The sequence below is a fragment of the Tamandua tetradactyla genome, chromosome 19, assembly GCF_023851605.1.
Source record: "Tamandua tetradactyla isolate mTamTet1 chromosome 19, mTamTet1.pri, whole genome shotgun sequence".
Lineage (NCBI taxonomy): Eukaryota > Metazoa > Chordata > Mammalia > Pilosa > Myrmecophagidae > Tamandua > Tamandua tetradactyla.
Genome location: NC_135345.1, coordinates 50,736,066 through 50,763,379, shown reverse-complemented (window position 1 = coordinate 50,763,379; position 27,314 = coordinate 50,736,066). Strand labels below are relative to the sequence as shown.

The 27,314-nt window shown below is 38.1% G+C and overlaps 1 protein-coding gene and 1 pseudogene across 2 annotated transcripts; both read right to left on the bottom strand.

Moving 5' to 3' along the window:
- Window positions 1–582: 582 nt before the first annotated feature.
- Window positions 583–5,903, bottom strand: LOC143663212 (small ribosomal subunit protein eS6-like; annotated as a pseudogene). Its single transcript, XR_013165869.1, has 4 exons — window positions 5,333–5,903; window positions 3,811–3,986; window positions 2,741–2,800; window positions 583–1,358 (listed from the first exon to the last, which is right to left on the bottom strand). The product of XR_013165869.1 is annotated as a small ribosomal subunit protein eS6-like (transcript).
- A 9-nt stretch (window positions 5,904–5,912) lies between these two features.
- On the bottom strand, window positions 5,913–25,797 carry NIPAL1 (NIPA like domain containing 1). The gene is made up of 6 exons (XM_077136792.1): window positions 25,664–25,797; window positions 15,859–16,125; window positions 13,429–13,485; window positions 9,553–9,643; window positions 7,804–7,964; window positions 5,913–6,818 (listed from the first exon to the last, which is right to left on the bottom strand). Exons 1-6 carry the CDS (start codon window positions 25,755–25,757, stop codon window positions 6,211–6,213), a joined length of 1,278 nt encoding a protein of 425 aa, XP_076992907.1. The 5' UTR covers window positions 25,758–25,797; the 3' UTR covers window positions 5,913–6,210.
- Between the last annotated feature and the right edge of the window lie 1,517 nt (window positions 25,798–27,314).

Sequence of the window (27,314 nt, the reverse complement as noted above, 5' to 3'; positions counted from 1 at the left end):
AGCCCCTGGTGTTCAAGGGTTATCATGGAAGCCTGCCACCAGTAAAACCTTCCTATAAAACAAGCTAACCCATCCCACTGTGTTTCTCCCTTGAACACATCCACATTAACTTCTTTAACATGTATTCTCTCTCTTTCACTATTGCCAGCAGGATACTGGTTGCAAGAGGATTGCTGCCTCCTCTCTTCTACCAGCCTTGTTTATCTGCTTCTCCTGAGTCACATGGCTGCTGGTACCTCTACGTGACTGGCTGTTAGGGATGCTTGACTCTGGCCTTGGGACTGTCACCATGGAGAAAACTGGTATGAAGCCTTGTTTCCTGCAGGCTGGAGAAGAACCTGAGATGGGTAGGGACAGAGTCCCAGAGCAAGGACTGTGAAGTGGCAGCTCCTGGGAAGAGTTTAGCTTTCAGAGATTTGGGGGCTGCCTCCCCACTTCCACCCCATTTTCCTGGAGAAGTTCTACATCTAAAAACTAAAATATCTTTTAAGTCTAATGATTTCTCCTATACTGTTGGCATTTATAGAGATTGTTTCCCCTCAAGAAGAAAGGTCTTCATTGATTTTTTTTTTTAATGTCTGATCTTGTTTATTTGTAACTTAGAAAATCTTATTTTTGACTAGACTCAGACTTAGGGGTAGAAGATCTCAGCGAGGAAAGCTTCCATCTCTTGGCAATCTGTTGCTGGCATTTTTCTTTGGCCTCCTTCATTTCCTTGGTCAAAAGTTTAGCATATTCTGAAGCCTCTTCCTTATTTTTCTTAATATGCTGTTTCTTCAGGGCAGTACACCAACGTTGATGTTGCAGGATATGTAACAAGTAACAAGGCTGAATCTCGGGTGCTTTGGTCCTGGGTTTCTTACCTTCTATGTTCAGGGGCTCTCCCACAAGACACTGGAGGACATCATCTCTTTTAAAGAGATTGAAGTTTGTGGATTCTGCTGGCCTCTTGGACCCCAGGTGACAAGGCACAGTAGTATCAGTCAATCCAGGAATTTCCTTCTCTCCTTTCTTTTTAACAATAACCAAGTTGAGAACGCTCAGATCGGCACCCACAATGCAACCCCAACCAGATTTGTGCTTTCTTTCTCCAGTTCCCCTTGGTCTGTAGCAGGAATGCCCCTGGCTTCGTAAAGGGCGGACGTGGCCATGGGACAAGACACCCTGCTTCATGGGGAAACATTGTTTGTCGTTTCTACCACTGATTCAGACAACATAACCCTTGCACTCTTCACCTTGAGCACCAGCAGCAACTTCCGTGGCCATTCGCGTCTCATAAAAGGTACGTAGTTGGCGCTCATTGTCCACGTCAGTGAGCTTCTGGCAGCCAGGAAGGAGGTGCTCAACTTCACGCGCCTCTGAGGCACCATGAAAAAGAGTTATTGATTTTTTTTTTCATGTCTTTTGATGGTTCTCTATAGTTTTCAGGATAAAGTTCACTCACTCTCCTTGGCCTAGATCACATAACTTTCCATTTTCTGACTTCCGCCAACCTCATTTCCCATCACCTTCCACAATACTTCTTGTTCTTATTTTCTGTTTCTGTATAACAAGCTGTCCTAAAACTTAGCAGCTTGAAACAACAATTTATCATCCCTCTTGGTTATGTGGGATGACTCCATTTGCTTGCGATCTCTTATGTGATTATAGTTAGATGTTGGCTGGTATAGCAGTCATCTGAAATCTCAACTGGGCTGAAAGTCCAAGATGGGTAACTTATGTGGCTGATAGCTAATGCTGGCTGTCACCTAGGGGCCTTACCTAGGACTGAGGATCCGAGTGCTCAGATGTGACCTCACTGCAAGTCTTGGGCTCCTCACCTCATGGTGCTTAGCTTATGAAAGGCATCATCCCAAGAGGGAGTCATTGATTTTTAACTGAAGGGGAAAAGGGTGGCTCAACTACTCCAGTCTCTCAAGCTACTGCCCATCTCCCACCAATAAAAGTTTTCATTTGGGAAAACTATGTTGCTCATCAAGTTAGAGTAAAATTTAAGAATCTTTGTAGGGCAAGCCACAGTGACTCCCAGGCAGAGTTCTCGCCTGCCATGCTGGAGACCCGGGTTCAGTTCCGGTGCCTGCCCATGCAAAAAAAATAAAGAAGACTCTTTGTAACCTAAGCTTGGAGGCTTCCTTTTAAGCTATAGCCAGTGTGTAGAAATGTTTTGTATATACAAATGCAGCTTGTTGGGGCAAATTATAGGTTGTTCTCCCTCTGCTGAGAATATGCTGTTCCTATGCCTAGCAGACTCCACCCAACCCTCCTTAAATATGTCAACATCCAGTGGATTGAAAAGTTTTGGGTGTTGTGAGGCTACGATTTTCCTCCTCATTCTGCCCCTAACTATTTGATTTAGGGAATGTCATACTATTTTTGTTTCCTCACTTATAAAATGGGGGGTGGGGTGGGGTGGCATATAAGTAAGAAAGAGGCCTTTTGTACCCTAGATAATTCATTTCCGTAGAAACAACTGAGTGCTGTTCTCAAATGTGAGTTCAAACCAAAGAGGAAAAATTGATAGAGACATGGTTATGTGGTTAATACTTGAAGCGAAACTTCAGGTCCAAAGGAGCTAGAAGGATATTCACTAAGGGTTTGTAAAGCATGCCAGCAAATATTTTTATAATGCTATGTTCTTTTTAAAAAATTTTTGAGCTGAGTAAATATTTCATTATATTGCTGCTATAAGTTTATATCTTGTTTCTATGAAATTATTGAAGGATAAGACAATTTTTCCTACCTATCATTCAGGTGTCATATCAGTTGCCATCTTTGAGAAAGTTTTGCGGAGAACCTTCTTCTAAAAAACAGATTTCAATGTCAGGGAAAGTGTAAAAGCAAAATTAACCTCATTGCAGCTTTTAAACTAATCTCAAAACTAAGTGGGGATATTTTTGCTTTTCATATACTTCAATTTGATTATGAACTAAAAAGTGAACTCCAAAACACCAAATTAAATCAAAATTATTTTATTGCAAATAACTGTACAGAAACATTAACTTAAAATTTGTAAACTTTCTAAAGTGACTGGTACTTTTAAGCACTTGAAAAATATAAAATTTATGACCATAGTTTACTCAAAATGTTTGAGAACGTTTCATATATATTCATATAAACTACTTGTCCACAAAGCTTAGTTGATAGGTAAAAATAGCATTTAGTTTAGTTTTACTAAGAAAAATAAAATATTTTCATTGGAATCATTTGTATTGGTGTTGAAATAGTATAATGCTGGAATTTACTTTCATTTGGATTATTTTAAAAAATTGAGAAAAGATGAAGAATGTATGAAACTGGCAATCAATGGTCCACCCCCAAGGGCCAACTCAACTATATTTTAGCCATTATCCAAATTGCTTTCCATATACTTGACTTAACACTCTTAAGATTAGGTATTAATTTAATTTCATTCTGCTAAATCTAAAGGATTTTGTGAACATTCTAAAATCTGACCTAAAAACTAACTCATTAAAACCTTCACCTAAATTACAGACCAAAGGAAAATTAAACTATTTTCTTTACAGAACTAGGAAAAGCTTTCGGCTTGACCTGTGTGAGTACTTTTTTGTTACATGTGCATTACATGTAAACATTAAGAAGATCGCTACACTGATTATACATATACCTTCAGACATAGTTAGCCTGACAATGTTTTTTTTTCTTCCCTAAGACATTATCTTCCTATTTGAGAAAAAAATAATTCTTCATTTTAGATTTGCAATAACATTTTGGTCTTTAAATGCATATGCTCACCAGTGATTTTACAGAGAGAGTTTTTCAAATGTTTCATTGTTTCGCAACATATTTTACCTTGTTAAATCTTTCTCAGGGTTCTTCCTGGGCAAATACGCCAGCACCAGTTCATTTTCCAGTTCAGGGTACAAGCAGGTCCTTCTGCTCTAACAACCTTTGATCTGGGCACCATGTAACCAGGGGAAAAGCTTTAAAACAGGTAACATTTAAGCAATGTCTGAAACTGAAATCCCCTAGAGTGGAGAGACACCAGAGCTTCAGATTGGATGCCAAGGAAAATGCCATAAATTTAATCACCAAGATATCCTGGGGTAACAAATGGGGTTTTCAACAGAAAAAAGAAAGACTTAAAAAGAATTTCTACAATTCTCAAATATACCTTTTCAGAAGATACTTTTCCTGCAAACTTTTGTGGATAGTTTATATATCTGATATATAATTAAAGTAAAACAGCAATCTGATATACAATTAAAGTGAAACAGAGTAAACATGCATTTGACCTGAGGTATCAATCCATGTATTTTCCATGAATTAGCAACCTTCAAAATTTTCAAACACTTTGAATTATACTCAACACGAAAATATGCTGAAGAGACTCTAATGGCTCTTTAGGACATTGCACTCGTCTCAGGGTGTCACTGTAGACATCAGTCATTACAACAGAACTGGAAAAATGCAGTCAGTTTATAGAATTCTGAAGAACAGGTTTTACAGGTTCTACTGTTATTATTTTGGGTAGGCTTGAGCTAGCTTAAAAACAAAAACAAGACAAAACAAAATAAAAGAATACTAGCCAACCAACCAACCAAGCAACCAAAAACCTTATATAACATTTGAGGTTAGAGCAGAGAAAATCCAGTTAACAGGAAGGCTTTAAAAAAAAAATGATGCAACACTTTGTTTAAGATTTTTGTTCTGAGAGAAATAAGTTTAGTCCAGAAAAAAGATAATTCCTTTTCTATGAAAATCAATAAATGATGGGAAAGTTGTCTAAAAACATTAGAAACCATCAAGAAATGTTATTCATGCTATGCATGGGATATTTTATGAATGTGTTAAGGTGCAAAAGGAATTTCCTGATAGAGCCCCTGAGGTGTAAATATTTTGTTTTCCAGGATATTATCTTATCTCCCCAAAAACACTTGCCAATAAACTGTATGTAAAACATGGTCAGGATAACATTTAACAGAAAAAGACAACCTATCACTTACTGTGGTAGGACCTATCTATTATCTATCTTTCTGTATATTTTTCAAGTTAGTAACCAATTATAATTTCATCAATGAGGGTACAAGTGCTGAAATTCAAGAGAATTATAATAATTCATTCAAGTTTTTCACAAAGATTTTCCTAATTGTTCTGAGATCATCTGTGGAAACCCATCCTTTGTGGATAAAGTGTACAATATAATTCTGAAATAATTTAGCAATTATTTTATAAAAAGCTCTATCTTAACAATAAAAATAACTTTGGGGATAATAGTAAAAGAAAGGTATACATGTAAATATAAACATATATATTCTTATATAATAGAGGAATACATATATACACACACATATACACATACATTTACACGTACATGAACTTATATACATATGCACGTATACATTTGTAATTCCAAAGTTTAATTCACTTTTCCAGAAACTCTATTTCGTCTTAATGTCACCCACGTCCAAGTTAAAAGAAACCAGGAACACAATCATTTGTGTTTGTTTCTGGTTTGGGGTAAAGAAAGAAGTATTTGTGTTTCAGTTACCAAAGGTCTAAAGTATTCTCCTCCTACTTCATGTCCCTTATTGGTCATACCTGCTATGACATGTAAATAAAGCACAATTCACAATGCATTATGTAGTCATTCAGTAGTTCCGAAAGCCCTTCAGGGTTGCGTGCATCCTGGACATTCTAGTCCATTAAGGAAGAGAGTTCCAAAGCAGGCCTATTTTTACCTTTAACACTTTATCCATTAGTTATCTAGTGTAAAAGGAAGGAAGTTGTGGAAGAGGAGGGCAAAGCATCAGTGATCTCCTCTCAGTTTTAGTAATTTGAAACTATGACTCATCTGAGAATGATGATCCACACTTTGCTTATCAGAACACAATTAACTTTATCCATGAATTACTGCGGACACTAAGAATAGCAGCCAAAGAAACAGAGCCGAGTTAAATATATTGTGACTAGAAGAAGGAGATTTTTCTGAGTCTTATAAAACTCTTCCACCTCTTCATGCTCAGGGAATATTTCAGATTTACAGGAATAAAAAGAAGCAGGGGTCTTTTGGTGGAGGATCAAAACTTGATTTTCAGGGTTTTTTGGCCAAAAATGCAGGCTTTTTTTTCTTTTTTACCTGGCCTCATATCTAAATTACTAGTTAACACTACCTTTTCCTCACAGGTCTTCCAAGAAGCAGGTATTCCTTCTCCTCTCCAAGTGTCTTGTATTGGTAAAAGTTCAGGACTTCTAGGGGCTTTGATCATCAGTTCTGTTGAACAAGGTAATATCATCATCATCACAATTCACATTCTCTAGTAAAGTATATTTGTCTTCATGGCCATTCAGAGAGATCTCATCTTTCTTAGTGGTGGAGGTCAGCTGACTCCAGGTAATGTCAGCGTTCTTAAAAGCATGTAGAAGGAAGATGCCACTGATAATGGTTAAGAACCCACTCAGGGTCCCAATAATATCTCCAGCTTTCATGCCATACCACTCTTGGAATAAGATGACTGAGCAAGTCACTACCATGGATGTGAATAAGACATAATAAATGGGAGTCACAAGTGATGTGTTAAAGGTGTCCAGTGCCTTGTTGAGATAGTTAATCTGTGTAGTCACTGAAAGCACAAGTACAGCCAGCAAAACAAAGACCAGAGGATGACTGTAAACTGGCTTCCATTCGAATAGTTCTTTAATGGCAATCCCCAGGCCCTTGACAGAAGAAACTGAAAATGCTCCTATCAACGAACAGATGGAAATGTAGACCAGTATATTGGTCTGTCCTTTCTTGGGAGCCACAACCAAAATCAGCACCAAGGAGATCACAATTATGATCACAGCAAAGAAAATAAATCCTGTTAGGAAGAGAAAAGAATTAGATGTCAGAAAAATGCTAATGGAACAAGCTTTTCCAAAAATCTTGTTAGTCATGAGTTTAAGAGAATAGGTTATTTTGTTTAGGTTATTTTATTTAGAAACAGAAGTGAGGGAAACATAACAACAACAAAAACACAACTCAACTGTATCATTCTCAATATTTTATATAGGACTTTCACGAACATACTGTTTAAATCTCATAAACTTATGAGGTAGGGCAAGTATTGTCTAATCGCCTTTCTATTTTCAGAGGGAAAAAGTAACAAAGTTTGGGTTTGAATATGTCTTTTGCCTGTACCACCCCCATCTCTCCCTTTCATTGTGTAGAGTAGACGCATAAGCACAAAATAAAAAAAGGCATAAAGCCTTACTGTGTGAGGCAGATTTAATTATGAACTCCAACAAAAGACATGCTCCTAATTCAATCTGCAGTCCTTTTGGTGTGAACCCATTTGTAAATAGGACCCTGCAAGAGGTACTTTTTTAGTTAAGGTGCGGTCAAACTGAATCAGGGTCTGCCTTACTCTGTATTACTGGAATCCTTAAAAAACAGGAGAAATTTGGACACCGTTAGGGAAGTCCACACAACAAGTTGGAAGTCGGTGGAAACCGGAGGAACAGGCACAAGGAGATCACCATGTGATGGGAGGCAGAAATGCAAGCAAGGAGCCCCAAGGACCGTGACAAACCAGCACTAGAATGCTACAGACTCTGGGGAGAAATTATGGCCTTGTCTGTGCCTTGATTTTAGACTTCTAGCCTCATAAATGTGAGACAGTAAATTCTTGTTTAAGCCAATACAATGTGGTATTTGTCATAGCAGCTCGGGTAAACTAAGACACTGTGTCTCACAACCCCTAACTAGGCTTGCAGTAAATTTATTACAAGATCATGACAAATATAACCTCTTGAGGAGAGAGCGCAGAGAAGAATTTGAGGGAGTCTTTATGTTGAATCACAGACCTGGGTCTCTCAATTTCATTTCCATTTCATGCAAAGAAGCGACTTCCTCTTCTTGCGGGGCATGGACAACCATCACAGTTGACCCCAGGAGGCACAGAATGCAGCCTATTTTCCCATGAATGTTCAAGTGCTCATTTAAAAAATAAGAAGACAATATTGCACTGTTAGGGGAGAAAGAAAGAGAAAGATTTCATTTTGGTTCAATTACTGTTTGATTCCATGAAAGTTCGGATGTCATATGGTGGTATATACCACTCTGTATCCCAATCAACCGATTTGCATATGCCATGTGGCACTGAAACATGTGGCTCAGTATTAAAATCTAGAAATAAGAGTCAATCAAATCTGTGCCATTGCTTTTATAAAAGCTTCATAACTGAGGAGTTATAATGGACAATTTATACTCCTTTAATCTTCCTATCATCAACCAAGAGGTCCCACTCAATTCATTTTCAATTTTCCCATCTTCTGCAAAGCCAAGCAAAACTGAAAATCTTTTACATTTTACTGGCAAGATACAAATAGAATATATGTGTAGAAAAAAGCATAAAAGACATATATCCAAAAGAATTGTTCTACTCAGGGCTGATACTTAGTTGTTATTCACCAGTACAGCCATAGGTTTGTCAAAATATTGAAATGCTTCCTTACTAATGCTACAACCAACACTCTCACCCATCTGATGCTCCCATTACTTTGGTGGCTTTGGCCCCAGGAAGCTCCAGGGACACCGGAGTATGACATCCTTTGCCCCACTCGTAGGTCTGCTGTGGCTCCTGCACATCAGCCTCCTACCCCTGGGGCATCATCAGTGCCCACTGGACCCCCAAAACTGCAGTCCATGACCAGGTGCCTTCCCAGGGGCCCCCTTGTGTGGTCACTTGTGAGGACTGCAAACTCAGCAAAACCCTTGCACTAACAGCTTTTGCTAATCGTGTGCTAACCCCTTGACAGTGTTTTAAGTACTTTATGGATATTAGCTCATTTAATTGTTATAAAAATCCTACACAGAGGATGAAAGGGAAGGGGTATGCCCAGACATAAATTTTTACCAGTGGTGATAATGAATGAAGAAAAAAGGAAAAGAAAAAGACAACAAACAAAACTGCAGCTAAGCTATACAAAAGACAACAAACAAAACTGCAGCTAAGCTATACAAAAAAAGTTCCTAGGCACACTGAACATATTCATTTGGGATCATAATAAAGAGCAACTTAGAAAAATCAGATCTGCAACAGGAAAATTATTCCTGTTCCATTACTAAAAGAAACAGAGAGGTTTCTAAACAGAAGTAGCCAGCAGACGGTCCAAGAATTTTAGGGAGAGTTGAAATTTTAACCCAAATACTATGTTTTAAAAAATCCCCTGATTTTAAAATCAGATTACTGTCATCAATTACTATGACAATGGGTTATTGAAAGGACTGTGGCAATTTTTTTGAGGTGAGAGATTTAAAAATCTGTTAGGCTTTATTGAATTGTCACAAATATAACACATGATTCTTTTATATTAGGAGAAAACCAGGCATACTTTCTGATGAATTTTCTAAATGACAAAAATAAGACAATAAATAAATAACAAAAATGAGAAATGAAATATTTATTTTTATTGCTATTTATTTCAGTCTTCTCAAATTACTTTTGTGATTTTTTTTTTGAGACATACTTAGTAATAATATATTTCTTGTGGTTTGAGTTTATCATGGTATTAAAATAGCTTCAGAAACTGAATTCCTTATTGTTCACATACCTTATGAGAACACTCAGGGCGCCCAGTGGGGTAACCAAGGTGGCAGGTGCAAAAGCATAAGCTGCAAAATTCACAGCTTCTCCTGCTCCCACTAGAAAGCAAATAGCAGTATTAATATGAAAGATAGGTGCGTTTATCATGAGAAAAATAAATGGCTCCCACAAAGCAGTAGACTTTTATGCCAGGGGTACTGATAGATTCTTTATAGAATGATTTAGCTTATTAAATGGGGGATGGGGTGAGGGTTAGTTTTAAGGAATGCAGATAAACTATGATTAACTGGTGATACAAATTGAATTAATGCAAAAATGATCATTACATCGAATAAGGTGACAGAGGAATATACATTTTTAATGACTTTTGGTAGAGATTTTAGTTCAGTACTGAAGGCATTTTTGTTCACCCTGATGAATTCTATTAGAGGTAACTTTGGAATAAATAATCATTCTATTTGCTCAAGAATCTTGATTGTTTTGCAAAACAATGAAAAACCAAAACCCTGTAAATTAGAATGCTTAGTGGAGATCTAGTGTCTAGAAAGGGGATAGACAGAAATACCTACCACCCTGCAATGAGGCATCTGAATGACTGTAGATTTTCTACAACCACATAACAATCTCAGTAGCTCAAGGGGACCCAGCAACTTTTTAAAGTCATCAAGACGTGCTCCTGAAAGTAACCTTTTTTCTTATCTGAAGAACTCTAACGTTCCAAGAGACACTGTGATGCAAATAATTTGGGGACTGAGGGAAAATCCCTTGAAGCGCAGGCCTCTTGTCCTGGGGCCAAATTGTCCTCACGGGTCATAACTGGACACTTACCCAGAGAACGTGGTGTTTCATGCTAGCAAACTATGCCAACCAAACACTTTTGGAGTGGATAAAAGACACCAACAAAATTTTCTTTTTCTTTTTCCCACTGGCTGCTGTTTTTCCCTCCATCTCAAACCTACAGGAGGCCTCTGCTTTAGGAAATCATCACATAACAGTTCCAAACTTACAGAATGGAGTAATTAAGATTCTCCTCTCATAAGGAGAGCCCTGGAAATTTCTTTAGAATATTAAGCTATCCTTGAAGACTTTATATGATTTATGCTTTTTTAAAATTTGTATAGGCAGCTTTCCAGAAAAATACTAATTTCATGATTAAGTTTATGTATAGTTTTACTAAATAAAATTGTTAATGTTGAAAACAGGTACTTTTCTCTCTTCAATACAAGCATAAACTTTTTACATGATGAGAACAAAATCATAATTATAGCCATTATATTCTTTTCTGTACTTTCATTCTAAAGTGCAGGTCAGGGGATTGGGAGACATGAGTAAGAGAGAAAGAGAAGCATTCAAGTTATCAACCTGAAATCTTCCCAGTATAGCCCTTACCATTTTTTGTTAAAATAAAATAAGAAAATGGATGTGAAAGTATCTCGAAAAGTGAAAGGACTAAACAAATTTAAATTATTTTTACTTATCATCCTTGTAGGTGCCACCTTAATTAAAGAAAAGTTACCCATTTCCTTCCTATAGCAAGATGTCACAAATGCTGAAAAGTGGACGGTTTAAGACTTTTGACTGTTGTGATGGTTTGAAAGGAAGCATGCCCCCTAAGAAAAGCCATGTCTTAATATAAATCCCATTTCATAAAGGTGGAATAATCTCTATTCAATACTGTATGTTTGAAACTGGAATGAGATCATCTCCCTGGATGATGTGATTTAGTCAAGAATGGTTGTTAAACTGGATTAAGGGATGACATGTCTCCACCCATTTGGGTGGGTCTTGATTGGTTTATTGGAGTCCTATAAAAGAGGAAATATTTTGGAGAATGAGAGATTCAGAGAGAGCAGAACGACAGCCACGAGAAGCAGAGTCCACCAGCCAGCGACCTTTGGAGATGAAGAAGGAAAATGCCTCCCGGGGAGCTTCACGAAACAGGAAGCCAGGAGAAGACACTAGCAGATGACGCCATGTTTGCCATATGTCCTTCCAGATGAGAGAGGAACCCTGACCGTGTTCACCATGTGTCTTTCCAATGAGAGAGAAACCCTGAACTTCATCGGCCTTCTTGAACCAAAGTATCTTTCCCTGGATGCCTTTGATTGGACATTTCTATAGACTTGTTTTAATTGGGACATTTTCTCAGCCTTAGAACTATAAACTAGCAACTCATTAAATTCCCCTTTTTAATAGCCATTCCGTTTCTGGTATATTGCATTCCAGCAGCTAGCAAACTAGAACAACTGTAGAGGAAGATGATTTGCAAGTGGCATAAAATATGATTTATGATGTACTTTCTTTTGAAGCTTCAGGTTTGGGATTTAAGAAAGTTAAAAGGAGTTTATAGGAGAGAGAAATCAGAGAACATGGCTGAGGGACATAATACTGTTTTCTATTTGAACATTACATTAGAATCTATTTGTACATCACATTAGAATGTAGAAAGAGCTTTCATATCCTACAACTTCTCATTTAATCTTCAGGGCAAGGTTGGGAAAGAAGAAAGTTCTGAAAAAGTTCAAATTCTTTCCATCTTTTCAGTTCCAAGCAGCCAGATAGCCCTTTAATTTATCTATGTTTGGATCCAGACAAGGAAAATGTGCCTAGTCCTTAGAAAATATGCAGCTGGGATAGTCACAGATTCAAATTAGAAACTGGGAAAAATGTATTCTTATTTATTTTTATTTTTTTGAGGCACAAGAAGTTGTACTGTCTTAGATGAGTCACCCTAGGTGGGTACCAGAGGCTGTAATAGAACACAGATGTGTTGAATTTCAGTTTGCTGTCTTTTTCACCCTGCCAAACTCTTCAAGGGTTATTACCTAAACAATGGCTTGGCCACTTTTTTTGTTGTTTTGTTTTTTAGCTCCTGGCTACTTATCATTGTCACACAGTCAATTCTACCTTGAAGGGTAGGCGGGGCACGGTACTCAATTCCTCAGTGCTGCCAAACCCCACGAGCTCTCTTCCTCAGAAAATCTCCAATTCAACATCAAGCTCCTTAATTACAAATTTTTGTTTCTTTACAGTATCTCAGTCACCTCAGACTTAATTTATACACCATTTGGAGAATGAGATAAGACACGAAAAAGGCTTTACATGAAAGCTCACAGACTCTTCTCGTACGTAATTGATACAGTTGGTGTTCGGTAAGATCTGCGTGACTTAAGACATGGTATGGGAGGAAGCATGGCATGTACGGAGAACATAAGCTTCTGGAGTCAAGTAGAAGTGATTCACATCCCAGGTGAACTATTCTTTGTACACTCTGGACTAGTTACATAAGTAGCCTTGAAACATTTTTTCCTGTAGCGGGATAACCTGATAGAGTAATCAAGTATGCATTATTTTTCTGTGGGCCCATCAAGATAGAATGAGAGAGGAAAGGAGAAAGATATTGGGCAGAATAAAACAAAAACAAAAAACAAAAAACAGCGGCCTTCCCACTGTGTATTGCATCTTTTTTTTCTTTCCTGCAACTCCAGGGTCACCAAAAAAGCAGAAAACCTCCAAGGGGTAAGTATTGGTTGCCTAGAAGCATCATGAAGATACCCTTTCCTGACCAATCCTTTATACAGAAGCTCACTCAGAAGCCTTGAGCCTGGAAATGGCCCTGGTTCTCTTTCAATTACTTACACTCTACCATCCCTGCCAGTGCGGAAAGCAGGGTAGTGCTCTTCCAAGGTGATCAGGGATTCTGAGCCCTGCCATTTCCTTTCTGGAGATTCATCACATTCTTTAAGACAATGAATTCTATCCCAACACATATTTCTACACTTAAATCTCATCCTTGCCGGAAAGATAAATTAATCAATTTTTACAAAATTCCACATCATTTATTTACATTTACAAGCAAACATTCTCAGCATTCAGAACTTACTTGAGAGTAATCCTGCCCACCAGAGCCATTCCTTGAGGTAAGAATGTCCACCTTCTCCTAAGAAAAATAAGAATTAATTTCTAAGTTGAAGGAAGAGGTGGTGAAGAATTGACTTCTAGGAAGGGTGCTTGCTGATAGTGGAAAAGGCAAGAGGCCAAGTCAGCATAGCTCAAGTCTTCTAACTTGTTTTAACTTGTCTTTTCCAAAGATCTTTTAAAGCTTTCTATTATCTAACTGTGCTGTCTACAGAAAGTAACTTTATTTTTTATTTGCAGGAAAATTTTATTTAATTACAAGGTTTGCTTTATGTCAGTCAGAGGGGTGGATAGAACATAAAAAGGCCCAAATACTTTGTTTCAGCCACTGTGAAAATAAAAGACAGGAGACCCTAAGTCGCTAATTACAGTGGCACTAATGGCACCTTCTTAAAGGGAAGAAGATGGCTGACCTAAGATATTTTGTATTACTCAATCAGAGAATAATGAGCATTAGTCATTTTCTCATGATGTCTACTCTGACATCACGAAATTGAGTTTCTGTCTACTCTGCTGAAAAGGAGTAAGCTATTCAAAGCTTCCTACTACGGTAATCTCTGACCTTCAAGCTGTTACATATTTGTGATAGAAAATGGAATTTTCTCACCAAATTTTATATACTTAACCCCCTGAATTTGACCTAGTTGATTTTGTTATAAACAGTATACATAAACTGTGTAGATAATCTTGCAAGGTAGTTATCTAGATTTATTTAGGGGGTTCTCCTTATAAAATTTACAAATGATTAAGTTTAGATCATACTGCATCATGATTTCATAATCTGCCTTTTTAAAACTTAACAATGTATCATGAATACTTTCCTATGTTCTTTTTAATGGGTAAATACTATTCCAAAATCTAGCAGATCAACCTTTACTTCACCTGTATGAGGCTTTATATATATGCTATTTCCAGTTCTGTCCTCATTATATAAAACCCTTGCATTAATATTCTCATTTGTAAATTTGGGTATGCATCCATATGTATTTGCTTAAGATAAATTTCTGGAAGTGGAATTATTAGGATTGTATAGAACAGATTCTTCCTTTACCTTCATGTTTAGAAAGGTTTTCTTTTTTGTTTTTAAAAATTATCTCCTTTTAAATTTAATCTAAACTACCTGGAATTTATTTTGTTGAATGGTATAAAGTGGAACTCTTACCTTTTTTTTTTCCCCTCTAATTTAACACTTGTCTCAATACTTTTTATTGAATAATTCATCCCCTTGCCACTTTTTTGAAGTGTCACTTTTTATCATATATTAAATTGCTATTTGTACTTGGGTCTACTTCTAAGTTTTCACTTATCTCTTATAATTTAGTTTACCTGTTTAAAGCCATTACCAAACTATTTTAATTACTACTCCATTAGGTATGTTTTATTTTCTGATTGTGAAAATCTCCCCTGAATAGTACTCTTTTATGAACTTGTGTGTACAATTCATAATCATTTATTTTTCCAAATGAACCCACTAACAAAATTAAGTTATTGTGATATTATACTTGATTGAAATGAATAGAAAATTCATAGTTAATGAAGGATACTCAGGCAGAGCCATTGAGCATCTGAAATGTCACTATAAATAGGTAATATAATACTACTGATTTAACAAAAATTTATTTTTAAAGTATTTATTTATTGAAATTACATAAATTAAAATAATCTATTGATTTAACAAACACTTGTTCAGTGCCAAACACTGTGCTAAGCAAGGTTCCTGCCCTTGGAATTTACTATCAATAAACAATAAATGTACAATTTCAAATTATTCTAAGTACAATGAAGAAAACCATTAATGCAATGATGGAGAATAATGTAGTGGGTGGGTTAGGGGTCTGTCTGGAGAGGTTGGTCAAGGAAGGACTTTCTAAGGTGATGGCTACCTTAAGCTGAAGTCTGAACGATGAGAAGGAGTGAGCCAAATGAAGGACAGGGGGAAGAGAATTCTAGGTGAAGGAAAAAGAGTTGAGGTAGGAATTTCAGGAACTAGAGAAAAGTAGGTGACAGGGAGGTAGCATAAGATGAAGCTGGAGAATAGCAGGGAAAAGAGCATGTAAGAGGTTTTATTTTGAGTGCAAAAAAAAGCTACTGAAGCATTTTAAGCAGGGGTGTAGCATGAGCTCGCTTTGAACACTGAAATTGCAGAACTGAAACTATGAAAGAAGAACCTGTGCCACTTACTAAACCTCTTAAAGAACCAGCCTAATTTTAGTCTCACCTTTCAGGAGACACAGCTGGTTCACCCTTAGAAACTACTGATTAGAGAATTGCTAAAAAAAGGAGAAAGACACCAGGATAGAGACAATAAAATAGTATAACTGAACCATGGTGATTTTACGATAGGATTTTTTCTGCAATTATAAACTTGAATGTGTTAGTAGCATCTGTTTCTTACCAGCTCTCGTGAGTCCCTTTTGGGCCAGTTGTATGAGGCTCTTCTTTTTCAATATGAAGCTGGAGCCAATAAAAACACTGGAACTTACTGCCAGTACCAAGCCCACATAAAGGCTGTATTTGTTTTCTGCATTTGCAGAAATGCTCAAGTTGGCTGTGCTGGGATTCAGGTCTGTGTAGAGGTCAGGAAAGGCTGGCAGCTGTGACACATTCATGATCTCACACCAAGCTTGGGAGGAGTTTGGACAAACTAGAGACAGCACGTAGCCTGGAAGAAAGGAAAGTATGAAGAACTGTAAAAAAAAAAAAAAAAAAAAAGAAAGACGTGTTGATGTTTTCCTCATTTCTGCAAGAACCAGAAACTTGAGTGGACAGTATTGAAGCACTGCTTTTTATGGCATGAGGGGAAGTCACCAATAGGCTTGTACAGGTTAAAAAAAAAAAGTTTATTAGTCAGCAGCATCTAAAAATGAGAGATTTCACATAGAAATCTGGATTCCTCTTAAATGGAAAGACCCTGCAATATTTATTTCTTTGTACCAGTAAAGTGGCAACTTGCTGGAACAGCAAGTAGCTGTTCAGATCTGGCTTATGTTCAACAATTCATTGCAGTCCACATCACTGTTTCACGTTATCAGCCTGGTTTCCTGGAAAGCTGGTTCCATACCACTTTCCCCACGCAGGATGGTTTTCCAGGTCTACTAAAATTCACACTATATAATAAACTATAATTTGTTCTCTATTTGAAAAGCTACCAACAATGTGACATTGCAGCTAGACTTTCTATCTCCCCAACTATTTTTCCTTTAAAAAAAGGCATAATTTCCCATTATGGATTATCTAAAAACAAAAAGGAAGGGGGAAAGGAAAACTAGCCAACTTCTTTTTTCCCAACTACAATTTAAGAAATCAATGGAGGGCGGGCCATGGTGGCTCAGCAGGTAAGAATGCTTGCCTGCCAAGCCCGAGGACCTGGGTTCGATTCCCGGTGCCTGCCCATGTAAAAAAAAAAAAAGGAAGAAATCAATGGAAAAAAATCAGTTTTACATCCCCCAAATCTCAAATAGGCCTACGCACAACCACAAAAGGCAGTTTGAGCAAATAAATGACGTCTTAGCAACAAAACTTCATTAAGTTGACCTATGCCTCCCTGGCAAAGCAGTATGTCATCTGAATTTCATCACATGCAAAGTTAAGAGACAGGTATAAAGTTCAAGTCTGGAAAATCATAAAATAATTGAATTCAAGGTTTTCACTTACCACTTTATTTGAAAAAAATGAACTAACTTTGTTTCAGGGATACAGAACAAATTCTGAGTCAAAATATCTAACTATTTCATGAAAGAATTCTATTACTTACGCATTCTATAATACCGAGGAATTTTAGTCAGTTTTAGTAAGAACTGCCACAAATGTTCCAGCAACCTGCTCTTCAGTCATCTTGTTACAGGCACTGTTCCTCTCATCTAACACTTAGGAACGGGAAGGAGTGGCGTATATTTCTGTTAGTAAGAATATGAATTGCATTCCTTCCTGTGGGAAGTCACTTGACTTTCCAGTGAATTCCATGACTGCATTTATGTCATTTAACATGTAATTAACACAACCATCCCAAAACTTCGCCTCTGAAATCAATGTGGGTGGCTCTCATTCCAGGGAAACAATATTCTTTCTAAATTGTTGTCATAGCAAATGTCCAACATTTATGGGGAGCGTGGGAGTGGAGGGTGACAAGGGAGGTCAAATAATCTTTGTTGCATTTTCCAAGTTCTCATTAAGCAGCGAACATGCACGTTACAAGTTTTTATCAGAGGAAAAATAAGAAAAATCTCGGCGGGTCACTACTGACCTTAGAAGTAAGCTGAATGATGTTTTGGGAGCCTATTTGGGAGAGAGCTTATGTCAGAGATGAGTGAAGGAGTGAGTGGGTTAGAGTGCCAGGGGCTGAAGGAGAGAGTTGGGGGAATTTGAGTGTGTGGGTAGGGATTCTGGAGTGTTTTAGAAGACTCAGAGGTATCTCAAATCAGAGTTGGCTTTGTCGGATGCAAGGAAGCAAAGTAATTATCCATTGCATTTAATCTAGATGTTATTGCCCATAGAAACAGAAAATCTAGTATACTGACTATTTTTCATTTTAACAGATACTGTCAATAATGTGCTAAACTCACCGCACTAATCTATATGGCTGTTAGCAGAGCGCATGTACTACTTTTTGATGATGTCATCATTTATTTTACTAAATATTGAGTAATGACTATTAAGAAACTATGTCGGTGATAAAGCAAAATAATTCAATATACACAGGTGTATCTGTCACCCAATTTAAGAAATAAAACATTGACCTCAGAGATGACAACCTATGTTGATTCTAATTTTGCATTTAACATTCCTTTGCTTTAAAAAAGAACTGTCATCCCTTATATGATCATATCTTTAAGAAATGAATTGTTTAGTTTTGTCTTTTTTGCACTTTTAAAAATGTAAGCTTAGGGCGGTGCAATGGTGGCTCAGTGGCAAGAACTGTTGCTGGCTGAGCTGGAGACCTGGGTTTGAGTCCCAGAGCCTGTCCACGCCAAAAAAAAAAGAAAAAAGTAAGCATACGGAATGTATTTTTTGATGGTACTGTTGATGCACGTGGCTGCGGGGGTCATTTTTTTTTCCCCACCACTTTATAGAATTCCACTCTATGACTATACTATGATTAATTTTTTTATGTTTTAGTTGACGGACATTTGGGTAATTCACAATGTTTTTGCTCTTATAACCAGTAGAACTAATGTTCTTACATTATGGTTAACCATATAACTTGATACTTGGCAATTTTTGACCCTGTGAAAAACAGCATTTCTTATGGATCAACTCAATACCTATCTCCTAATGTACACATATGAAGGTACACACACATAAACACATATATAAATATGCACATACATACACACACACATATATACTTGCAAACACAAATACATACGTTACTCTAAATATAAAAATAAACCCAAATTTCCTATAGAATTATGTCTTTTCCCACCTTCAGCTTTACTACTATCCAGATATAATTATGGGTAAGTTGCATAATCACTCTTGTCTTTAATTTTCTCATCTCTAAAATAAGGGAGTTTGACTTGATGATTTTGAACATGTCTTTAGAGTTCAGCCTTCTATAATTTTGTGATCTAATCATAAGCTATCTTTGTTCTGAGTGATGTGCTTACAATTCTGGGAGCACATCAATGCTGCTAATGGTCCAATTCTAACTTCACAGGCACTGATACTGTAAAGCAACTGATGCCAATATATGAAGTGACTTGCTAAAGTCATGTAACTGCCAAAACCAGGGCCAAGTAACCCAATTTTCAGGTCAGCATTCTTTCTACTTCAGGAAAAAATAACACAAATAAAGCCAATTGAAGGATATTATCAATGTTTAAACAAAGATGAATTGCTTTGAAAAATTTTTCAAGCACTATTTTATTTGCCTATGGAGAATAGTATTTTAAATTACCCAGTTTATTATATGATACAGAATATCTAGTTTCTAAGAAGTCAGTGATCGTGTAAAACTACATTTTTAATTACTGCAAGATACTTGCAGTTGGAGGAAACCATTGTCAAGGGCAGAATATTTTTCCCTTGTTGTTGGACTGGAAGCTACCGGATAGCTAATGGGATGTCAACAGAGGCAGGACCAGGACAGGTTTTAAAGGTGCTAATGGTTGGGTTTATTCTCTTGCATCTCTGTAACTGTCAATTATAGAGGTTTCCTCAAATGTTAAAATAAATCTAGATTGAAATGCTAGTGATCAATGAAAGGGAGGGGTAAGGGGTATGGTATATATGAATTTTTTTCTGTTTTCTTTTTATTTCTTTTTCTGAATAGATGCAAATGTTCCAAGAAATGATCATGATGATGAATATGCAACTATGTGATGATATCATGAATTACTGATTATATATGTAGAACGGAATAATCAAAAGTTAAGAATGTTTACATTTGTTTGGTGCTTTTTTTGTATTTAAAAAAATTTTTTTTTAATTAAAAAAAAAAGAATAGAGGTTTCCTGAGAAGCTTCTGCTTCCCTAGTTTTGACCCCAGAATGAATTTACATGGAGAAAATCTGCATTATTCAATATCAAGGTGCCTCGCATATGAATCCCAGTTGACCCACAGATATATGAGCAAGAAGATATGATTGTTGTTTAATTCACAGAGTTTGGGGTTGTTTATTATGCACCAATTGCTGACTGATACACCTCCCTATTCATATCAGCATAGGAAGGATTGAAATCTCTTATCTCCCCTACATTTCATTCTCCAAACATCAGCCAACGTGAATTGAATTATGTCATGCCTTTGCTTAAACCACCTCATGGCTTGTCATCAAAATTATAAAAAAAGAAAACTAAACAATTAATACTGAATTTTGAAGCCTTACATATTCTAAACCTTGTTCACATCTCACATCATGATGCATTACTCTCCTTCTCACTCACCTCTCTGCAGCCACACTAGTCTTTTCGTTCACTTATTCAACAAATATTTATTGTGTGTCTACTACGGGTCGTGCATTTTCTAGAAGGTGGGAATATAGCAATGACTACAACAAAATACTCGGTCTCCTATATTCTAGTGGGCAAAGATAGATAATCACCATTTAAGTATTTACTATATTAGGAAGCGTAAGTGCTATTGAAAACAACAAGATGGCATAAAGGATTAATTATTTAAACAGCATTATTTGGAAAGAACTCTCTGCTGTGTAAATGTCCAAGCCTGAGGTGGAAATGTGCTTGAAGAATTGAAGGAACTGCAACAGGTCAGCCTGGCTGGGGTGGGAGAAGGAAGTATGAGTGAGAGGAGAGCACAGATTAGCCAGGAGTAAAATTAGGTGATGTGGGCCTTTAGAAAAGTAGACTCGATCTTGCCATTCCTCTTTCCAGAATTCTAAAATGGCTCCCCTTCTCATTCAGGGAAAAATCTAAAATTCCCATGAGGGTCTACAAGGCCCTACAGAATCTTGCCTCCAGATCTCTCTAACCTCATTCCTTACAATTTTTGTTGTTGTTCTTTTCAAGGACTAATTTTTTTTCCTACTTTAGAGCTTTTGAGAAGCCATTACTTAGTCCATTACAGAGTGCTGGTTGATGGAGCTGGCTCCCTCTTGTCACTTAGCTCACACTTCAAATGTCACCTCCTTAGAGAGGCACCACCTGATCTAAAGGAGCCTTTCAAGTTACTCTTCATTGTATCCATAAATACCCCCAATGAAACCAAATTTCTTCTTACAGCTTATTTAACAGCATGGAAAATACATCTATGTAATTTATCCACTCAACAAAGCAGCATGCAAGGCACTAGATTAGGTACTTATTCTTTCAATCCTCAGCACTTCCTGTGTACCAGGCCCTGGTCTAAATTCTGGGGGGATAGTGGTAACAAGTCAGGTAGACAGGTCTCTGTTCTCATGGAGCTGGGAACAAACAGCATAAAGGAAGCAGAAAAAGAATGAGAAATCAGTCAGAGCAAATTTGCCAATCAAGCCCTTGGAGGCGTATCTACATACAAACTCTGATATGGCTTGGTAAGAAAAAAGCCCATTAGTTCGGTTAACCAAAATAAAATTGAGAAGACAATGCCGACTATACAAAAAAGTTTAAAACCAGTATTTCTAAACATGATCTTCACACTGCCATTGTGTTTGGAAGCCAAGTACTCTAAGGGAACTGTTGACCATCATACTTTCTACATAAACTGCTGTTTTCACACTTTACAATCTATATTACTAAAGCGATTCAGCTGTTGAAGATTATAAACCAAATCTTTTGAAATAAAAATTTTTTTAAAGAATGAAGATGTAGTAAAGGAACTTAAAGAATATTATAATAAGCTTGCATCTCTAGCAAGATATTTTTTTTTTATTAACGGAAAAAAAGAAATTAACCCAACATTTAGAAATCATACCAATTCTTAACATCATCACATAGATGCATGATTATTGTTTCTTAGTACATTTGCATCGGTTTAGAAGAACTAGCAACACAACAGAAAAAGATATAGATTGTTAATATAGAGAAAAAAAATAAAAGTAATAATAATAGTAAAAAAAAAAAACCTATAGCTCAGATGCAGCTTCATTCAGTGTTTTAACATGATTACTTTACAATTAGGTATTATTGTGCTGTCTATTTTTGAGTTTTTGTATCTAATCCTGTTGCACAGTCTGTATCCCTTCAGCTCCAATTACCCATTATCTTACCCTGTTTCTAACTCCTGCTGGACTCTGTTACCAACTAGCAAGATATTTTTAAAAATCATGTACAGTTCATATAAAATATTAGACCCAACAATTGACACCTTATTGTTTTCCGAACATCTAATGGCAAATTTTTATTACCTCTAAGTATTTTTGAATTTCAGCACTTAAGAAATCTACTGAAGTATAGAAAAACAACTTGTACTTTCAATCTTCTTAGGAATTTTAGAGGAAATTTTATGTTTACTACAACATTTAGGTAGTTGTATTTTACAGAGAAAAGGCAGCTTGCCCTGATCATAAAAACTTGTGTTCATTTAGTAGAATTTTAAGAAATGTTTATGAGGTGGGTTATTTTTAAAAGTAAAATCTTAGGATCATTAAAATGTATACCACGGCATTCAAGACGCCAGAGAATGGGGATGAGGAACTTCAGGAAAAGCAAAGGTCCAAATAATCTGTGATTGGTTTAGCTACTAATTATGAACCTTTTTCAATTCTCTGTGCCTCAGTTTTCTGTATCCATAAAATGGAGATATCTAATAAACCACATGGGATTAAACTACGTAAAAGGATAAAATGGCAAAGTTTATGTTTGAAATTTTAAAATATTATATACACGCATGGGAGTTGAATTATATACTCCAGTTTTGATATGTTCTTAATCTTAATCACGTCCCCATGAATAGGACCTTTTGAAGATGTCACCTTGAGTGAAGATATCACCCAACTAAGTGAGAGTAGGCCTTAATCTGGATCATTGAAGATCTTTATAAGCAGAAGGAATTTAGACATAGTAAGAGAAAGTTGAGAGGAGCAGGAGGCTGGAAGTCAAGGAAAGCCAAGAAGAAAAAGGAGAGGACATCATGTGATGTGAGGCAGGGATATAAGCCAAGAATCCCGAAGGTTTACCGGCAGCCAGCACCAGGGTGTTCACAGATGTGGGGAGATGATGCTTTAATTTTGAACTTGTTCTAGCCTCAAAACAGAGTCAATAAATTCCTGTTCCTCTAAGGCAATCCACTGTGTGGAATTTGTCACAGCAGCCTGGAGAACATCATGAATATGGGATATATCCTAATCAATACAAGAGTTGCAGTTCCTTAATTTCCTCCTCTCAAAACCAAGGATGCTCTGGCCATGGAAGACAGACTGACAGCTCCAAACACCATCTTGAGCCATTTTTCTCTCTCTTGGCTGCACCCTGGAGGAGCAGTCCAGGAGAATAAAACCTTTGATAATCACTGGGTTCCTCTCCACATGCAGTCTATTCCCCTTCATCCCACATCCATAATGCAGATCAACTCTTAGGAAGGTGTGTCAAAATACACATGCTTGCCCAGCCTTTCTGTCTTTTGTTTCCTTTGTAACCCTCTATAGTCCCTGGCACATAACTCACATGCAGTTGGTGCCATGATGTGATGGCTGTAGTTCTAACATTATATTTTCATAGTGCCATGTTTTCATTTTAATAAAACTCTGTTGGTTATTGGACCCAAATTCAGATCTGTAGAATATGTGCCATAATATCAAAAGCTTGAATGGAAAAAATATATATACTTCTTATATGTTTAAATTCATTTATTGAGATAAATTTGGATTAAAAAATCTTTTGAAGCATCCATGGTATAAAAATAAAAACCAAAGTATGGGATTAAATGTTTCTTCATGAAAATACATTTGAAATGCTCTATCCTCAGCTCTCATGCAGACTCTTCATCATCTGGGTTTCAGCTTTGAATATCACTTTCTCTCAGGAGCCTTTTTTGACCACCCAGTCTAAACATCCACAACTCTCTTAACTCATCATCCATGATACTTACTATTATCAGTAATGACCTTTTCTAGTCCTTTGTCTTTTCTTTTCTTTTTGCATGTTATCCGCCATGTAGACTTTAAACTACATGAGGGCAGGGACCTAGTCCTAGAGTCCAGGATGACACTGTCTTGCAAATCTCTATGTCTAACACCTAGGCCAGTGGCTGGCACGTGGGACTCCCATCTGTTATTTGAGCAAATGAATGAAAAATAGAGTCTTTATTCCATGTCAGGCTCTGAACTATGTGCTTTATATGTAATCCCTACTGTACACACTTTTACAGCTATATACCATTGGCATCACTGTTTCCATTTTACAGCCCAAGAAAGACTAAAGGAGGAAAGGCACATCTTTCCAACACCCAATCTCTTCCCACTACTGACAATGGGGATTCCTTTTTCTCTCAAGTCTTTCCAACTAGCCTCCCACACAATAAATTACCACAATTAAACACAGATATTAGCACTGAGTTTGAATATTTCTTGTTGGAACGAAATGCATCAGTGAAGCATGAAAAAAAATCGGGAAGTTAGTAAGCAGGTAAAATTCACACATGCTCCTTAGTTGCCCATCCTTGGGTAAACAAGTATGACTGTTTCAGTAACAGTCTGACTTACTGATTTAGGAATTATTTTTTTAAAAAAAGTACACAACCTGATTATCTAGGAAATAATCCTAGATCCAGTCTTTGAGTAGTTTATGTATTGCGTAGGCATTTTCTTTCTCTTTGGGCCCCTTCTCTGTCTTATCCAAAACCAGGCAAAAGTTTTGACTAGTTCGTTGCCTGCGTTCTTACACTTCCTGTTAGGGAGTAAATTGGAAAAGCCAAGTGGAGAGGAAACTCGGAAAGTTACCAGCAGCTTTGGAAAGGTAAATTTCTTACCACGCCCCTTCCCTGCTCCTTCCCTCTTTACTACATTAACTCTTACCACATTACCAGGAAAATAAGAAACTGGCTTTCCCTTGATATTGTAAAACCCATACAATCCCGATCCGCGCCCCTGGGACCCCAACTTTCAACCGGGCTTTCCCACTTCTTTACCGAAACTGTAGCACACCTGCTAGTACTAAAAAGCTCTCGCAAAGGGCAAGGGGCCAGCGATTTTTACAGGGCTTGGGAGGGGCTGAAACCCCAGGCCAGCAAGCAGTGAGAACCTACAATTGACTGCGCACAGTCCCCGTCTCCTGGCACCAAGCAGCGAAGAGGTGACTTAAGAGGTGACTACACAGTCACACTCGAGGTCGGGAGGGTGGGGACTCATTCAAAATCGAAGGAATTGGGAGAGGTGGGGCAGCTCCGACCGATTCAGCGCCCTTCTTAGGGGTCCAGGGCATCCGACCTCTCACGGCGTCTGACCCTCACGGCTCCAGCGCAGGACGCAGCCCCCAACTGCCCACTGGGTGATGTCGCCCGCGGACTCTGAAAGCGTCTGAGCCCGAGGATCCTTCCCAGACGGGACGTGGAAGTCTTCCCCCAAGTCCTGAATTTCCCCGTCACGACACTTAACACGTAATTTCTACGGGTCTGCCTCATCCCACCCAGGTCTCCCCACAGAGCACTGCATGTAGTAGGCACTCAATCAATACTTCCGACTGACTGATTGGCCGGCCGGCGGAGTGATTAACCGAATAAGTGAATGAATGAAACACGAATAAATGCGTTAAAAGTTGGTACATCCTGGGAATCGCCCACCCGCTCTCTCAGCCGGGTCCTCCGCCTTGGGGCACACACTCACCTTCTCGGCACAGCTCTCCGGCCGGCAGCCTCACCTGTCCACCCATGGCCCGGAGACGGGGCTTCCCGGGCCCAGGCGCTCGCTCCTCACCCATCTGAGTCTCTCTTGCACCCCATGGACCCGCGTTCTGGCTGGGGAAGGGTCCGGGACGCGCGCGCTGACTCCGCCCCCGGGGCGGCCTCGGCCAATGGGTGGAGCCTCCGCGCGAGCCACGCCCCCGAGGTCTGGGGTGTAGGCTACTCAGGGGGTTCGCCGCGCCGCTGCTCGGATCCGCCGGTGGGACCCGCGGTCCACCCACCTGTCCCTCGTTACGGCTACCCCAGCCCTGGAGTCCAGAAAACACAAGTACATCTTCTCAGGGCACCGGCGACTCTTGAATCAGGGACCGCCCAGGAAACTTTCGGGGAATTTGGTGGCGTAAAGTCTGGGCTGAGGCTCCTCCTGGCTCCTCAGTAATGGACAAGTCTGTGCTAGACTCTGAGGGCCTTGCTGGTTTTTGAAATCTTTGGGTGTTAGCTGCGGTGTGCCTAAGTTGCCTGTTCATCGGGGTTATGGGCCAGTTAGCTTGCTAAAATATATTTTGGCTGCTTTAAAACAAACTTGGCCCTTCTGTGCGTCTCCCGCTGGCTCTCCACCCCACCCCCCTCCCACTTATCCAGCCAGCAAACTTTTTTCCTCCTATCTAAGTCAAATAGTTATTTGAAATAAACCCTTAAAGGAAAGGCAATGCCCAAATCGAAACGACCTATTTCCCCCCCTCCCCCACACACAAACACAAAACTAGTATCCTGGTTTGGCCAAGGTGGCTCAGCAGGCAAGAATGCTTGCCTGTCATGCCAGACGACCAGGGTTCGATTCCCAGTGCCTGCCCATGTTAAAAAACAAACAAAACTAGTAACTAACAGTTACAGTATCCTTGCTATACCGTAAATATGCAGGCATTTTATATGGATTAATTTAGTCTCATGGCACAATTAATTAACCACCAGTTTAGAGATAAACTATCATAGGCAAAGAGAGGGATTAAGTAAACTAACCAAGGTTACCCAACTAGTCAAAGGAAGTCTTGGTAGCAGGCAGTACCCAGGAGGCTATCTCCAGGGAATATTCTTAATCATTATGCAATACGAAATGGGGGCAACTGCTGTTAAAATTCCCACCTCGGGAAACCAGTGTACCTCTGTGCTCTGGCATTTCAGCAGTGAGGAAAATAACCTCAATTTACCTTTAATCCAGGTAGTCATGAGCAGTGCTGTTAACTTTATTATCTAACAGTTTCATAGCAGAGGCCGCAATCTTGCTTTTCTTGTTTTTAGGCTGATGGGAGAAGAGGTAAGAATAAGCCAGGTCACCTTTTTTACACATGAATGACTTTGTGAAGAAGGAATGGCTTGGGAAAAGGGGAGTCAGTGCAATTGAAAGGGAGGGAGATTTATGCTAACTTTGGATGAAAAGGCTTAAAATTTAACATTTCTATTTTAAATGTTTTGGGGTTTTTTTAAAGTCTTGGACATGAGACTACACAATTTTGCCTTTATCAAAGATTGGTGATGATAGCAAACATAATCTAAAATATTATTTCTTTATTTTATTTAATGTCATGTCCTAAGAAATACTGGCCTGCTAAAAGGTTGCAAAGATCATCTTCTAC

What these genes read in the sequence shown, in the direction of transcription:
- NIPAL1 (XM_077136792.1), bottom strand. Translation starts at nt 25,757, where the DNA reads ATGGGTGAGGAGCGAGCGCCTGGGCCCGGGAAGCCCCGTCTCCGGGCC. An exon ending in GTGGGCAGGATTACTCTCAA is followed by an intron (nt 9,644 to 13,428) that starts GTAAGTTCTGAA and finishes TTTGCTTTCTAG; the next exon opens with TGGGAGCAGGAGAAGCTGTG. An exon ending in GCCCTGAGTGTTCTCATAAG is followed by an intron (nt 7,965 to 9,552) that starts GTATGTGAACAA and finishes CTCCCCTAACAG; the next exon opens with TGCAATATTGTCTTCTTATT.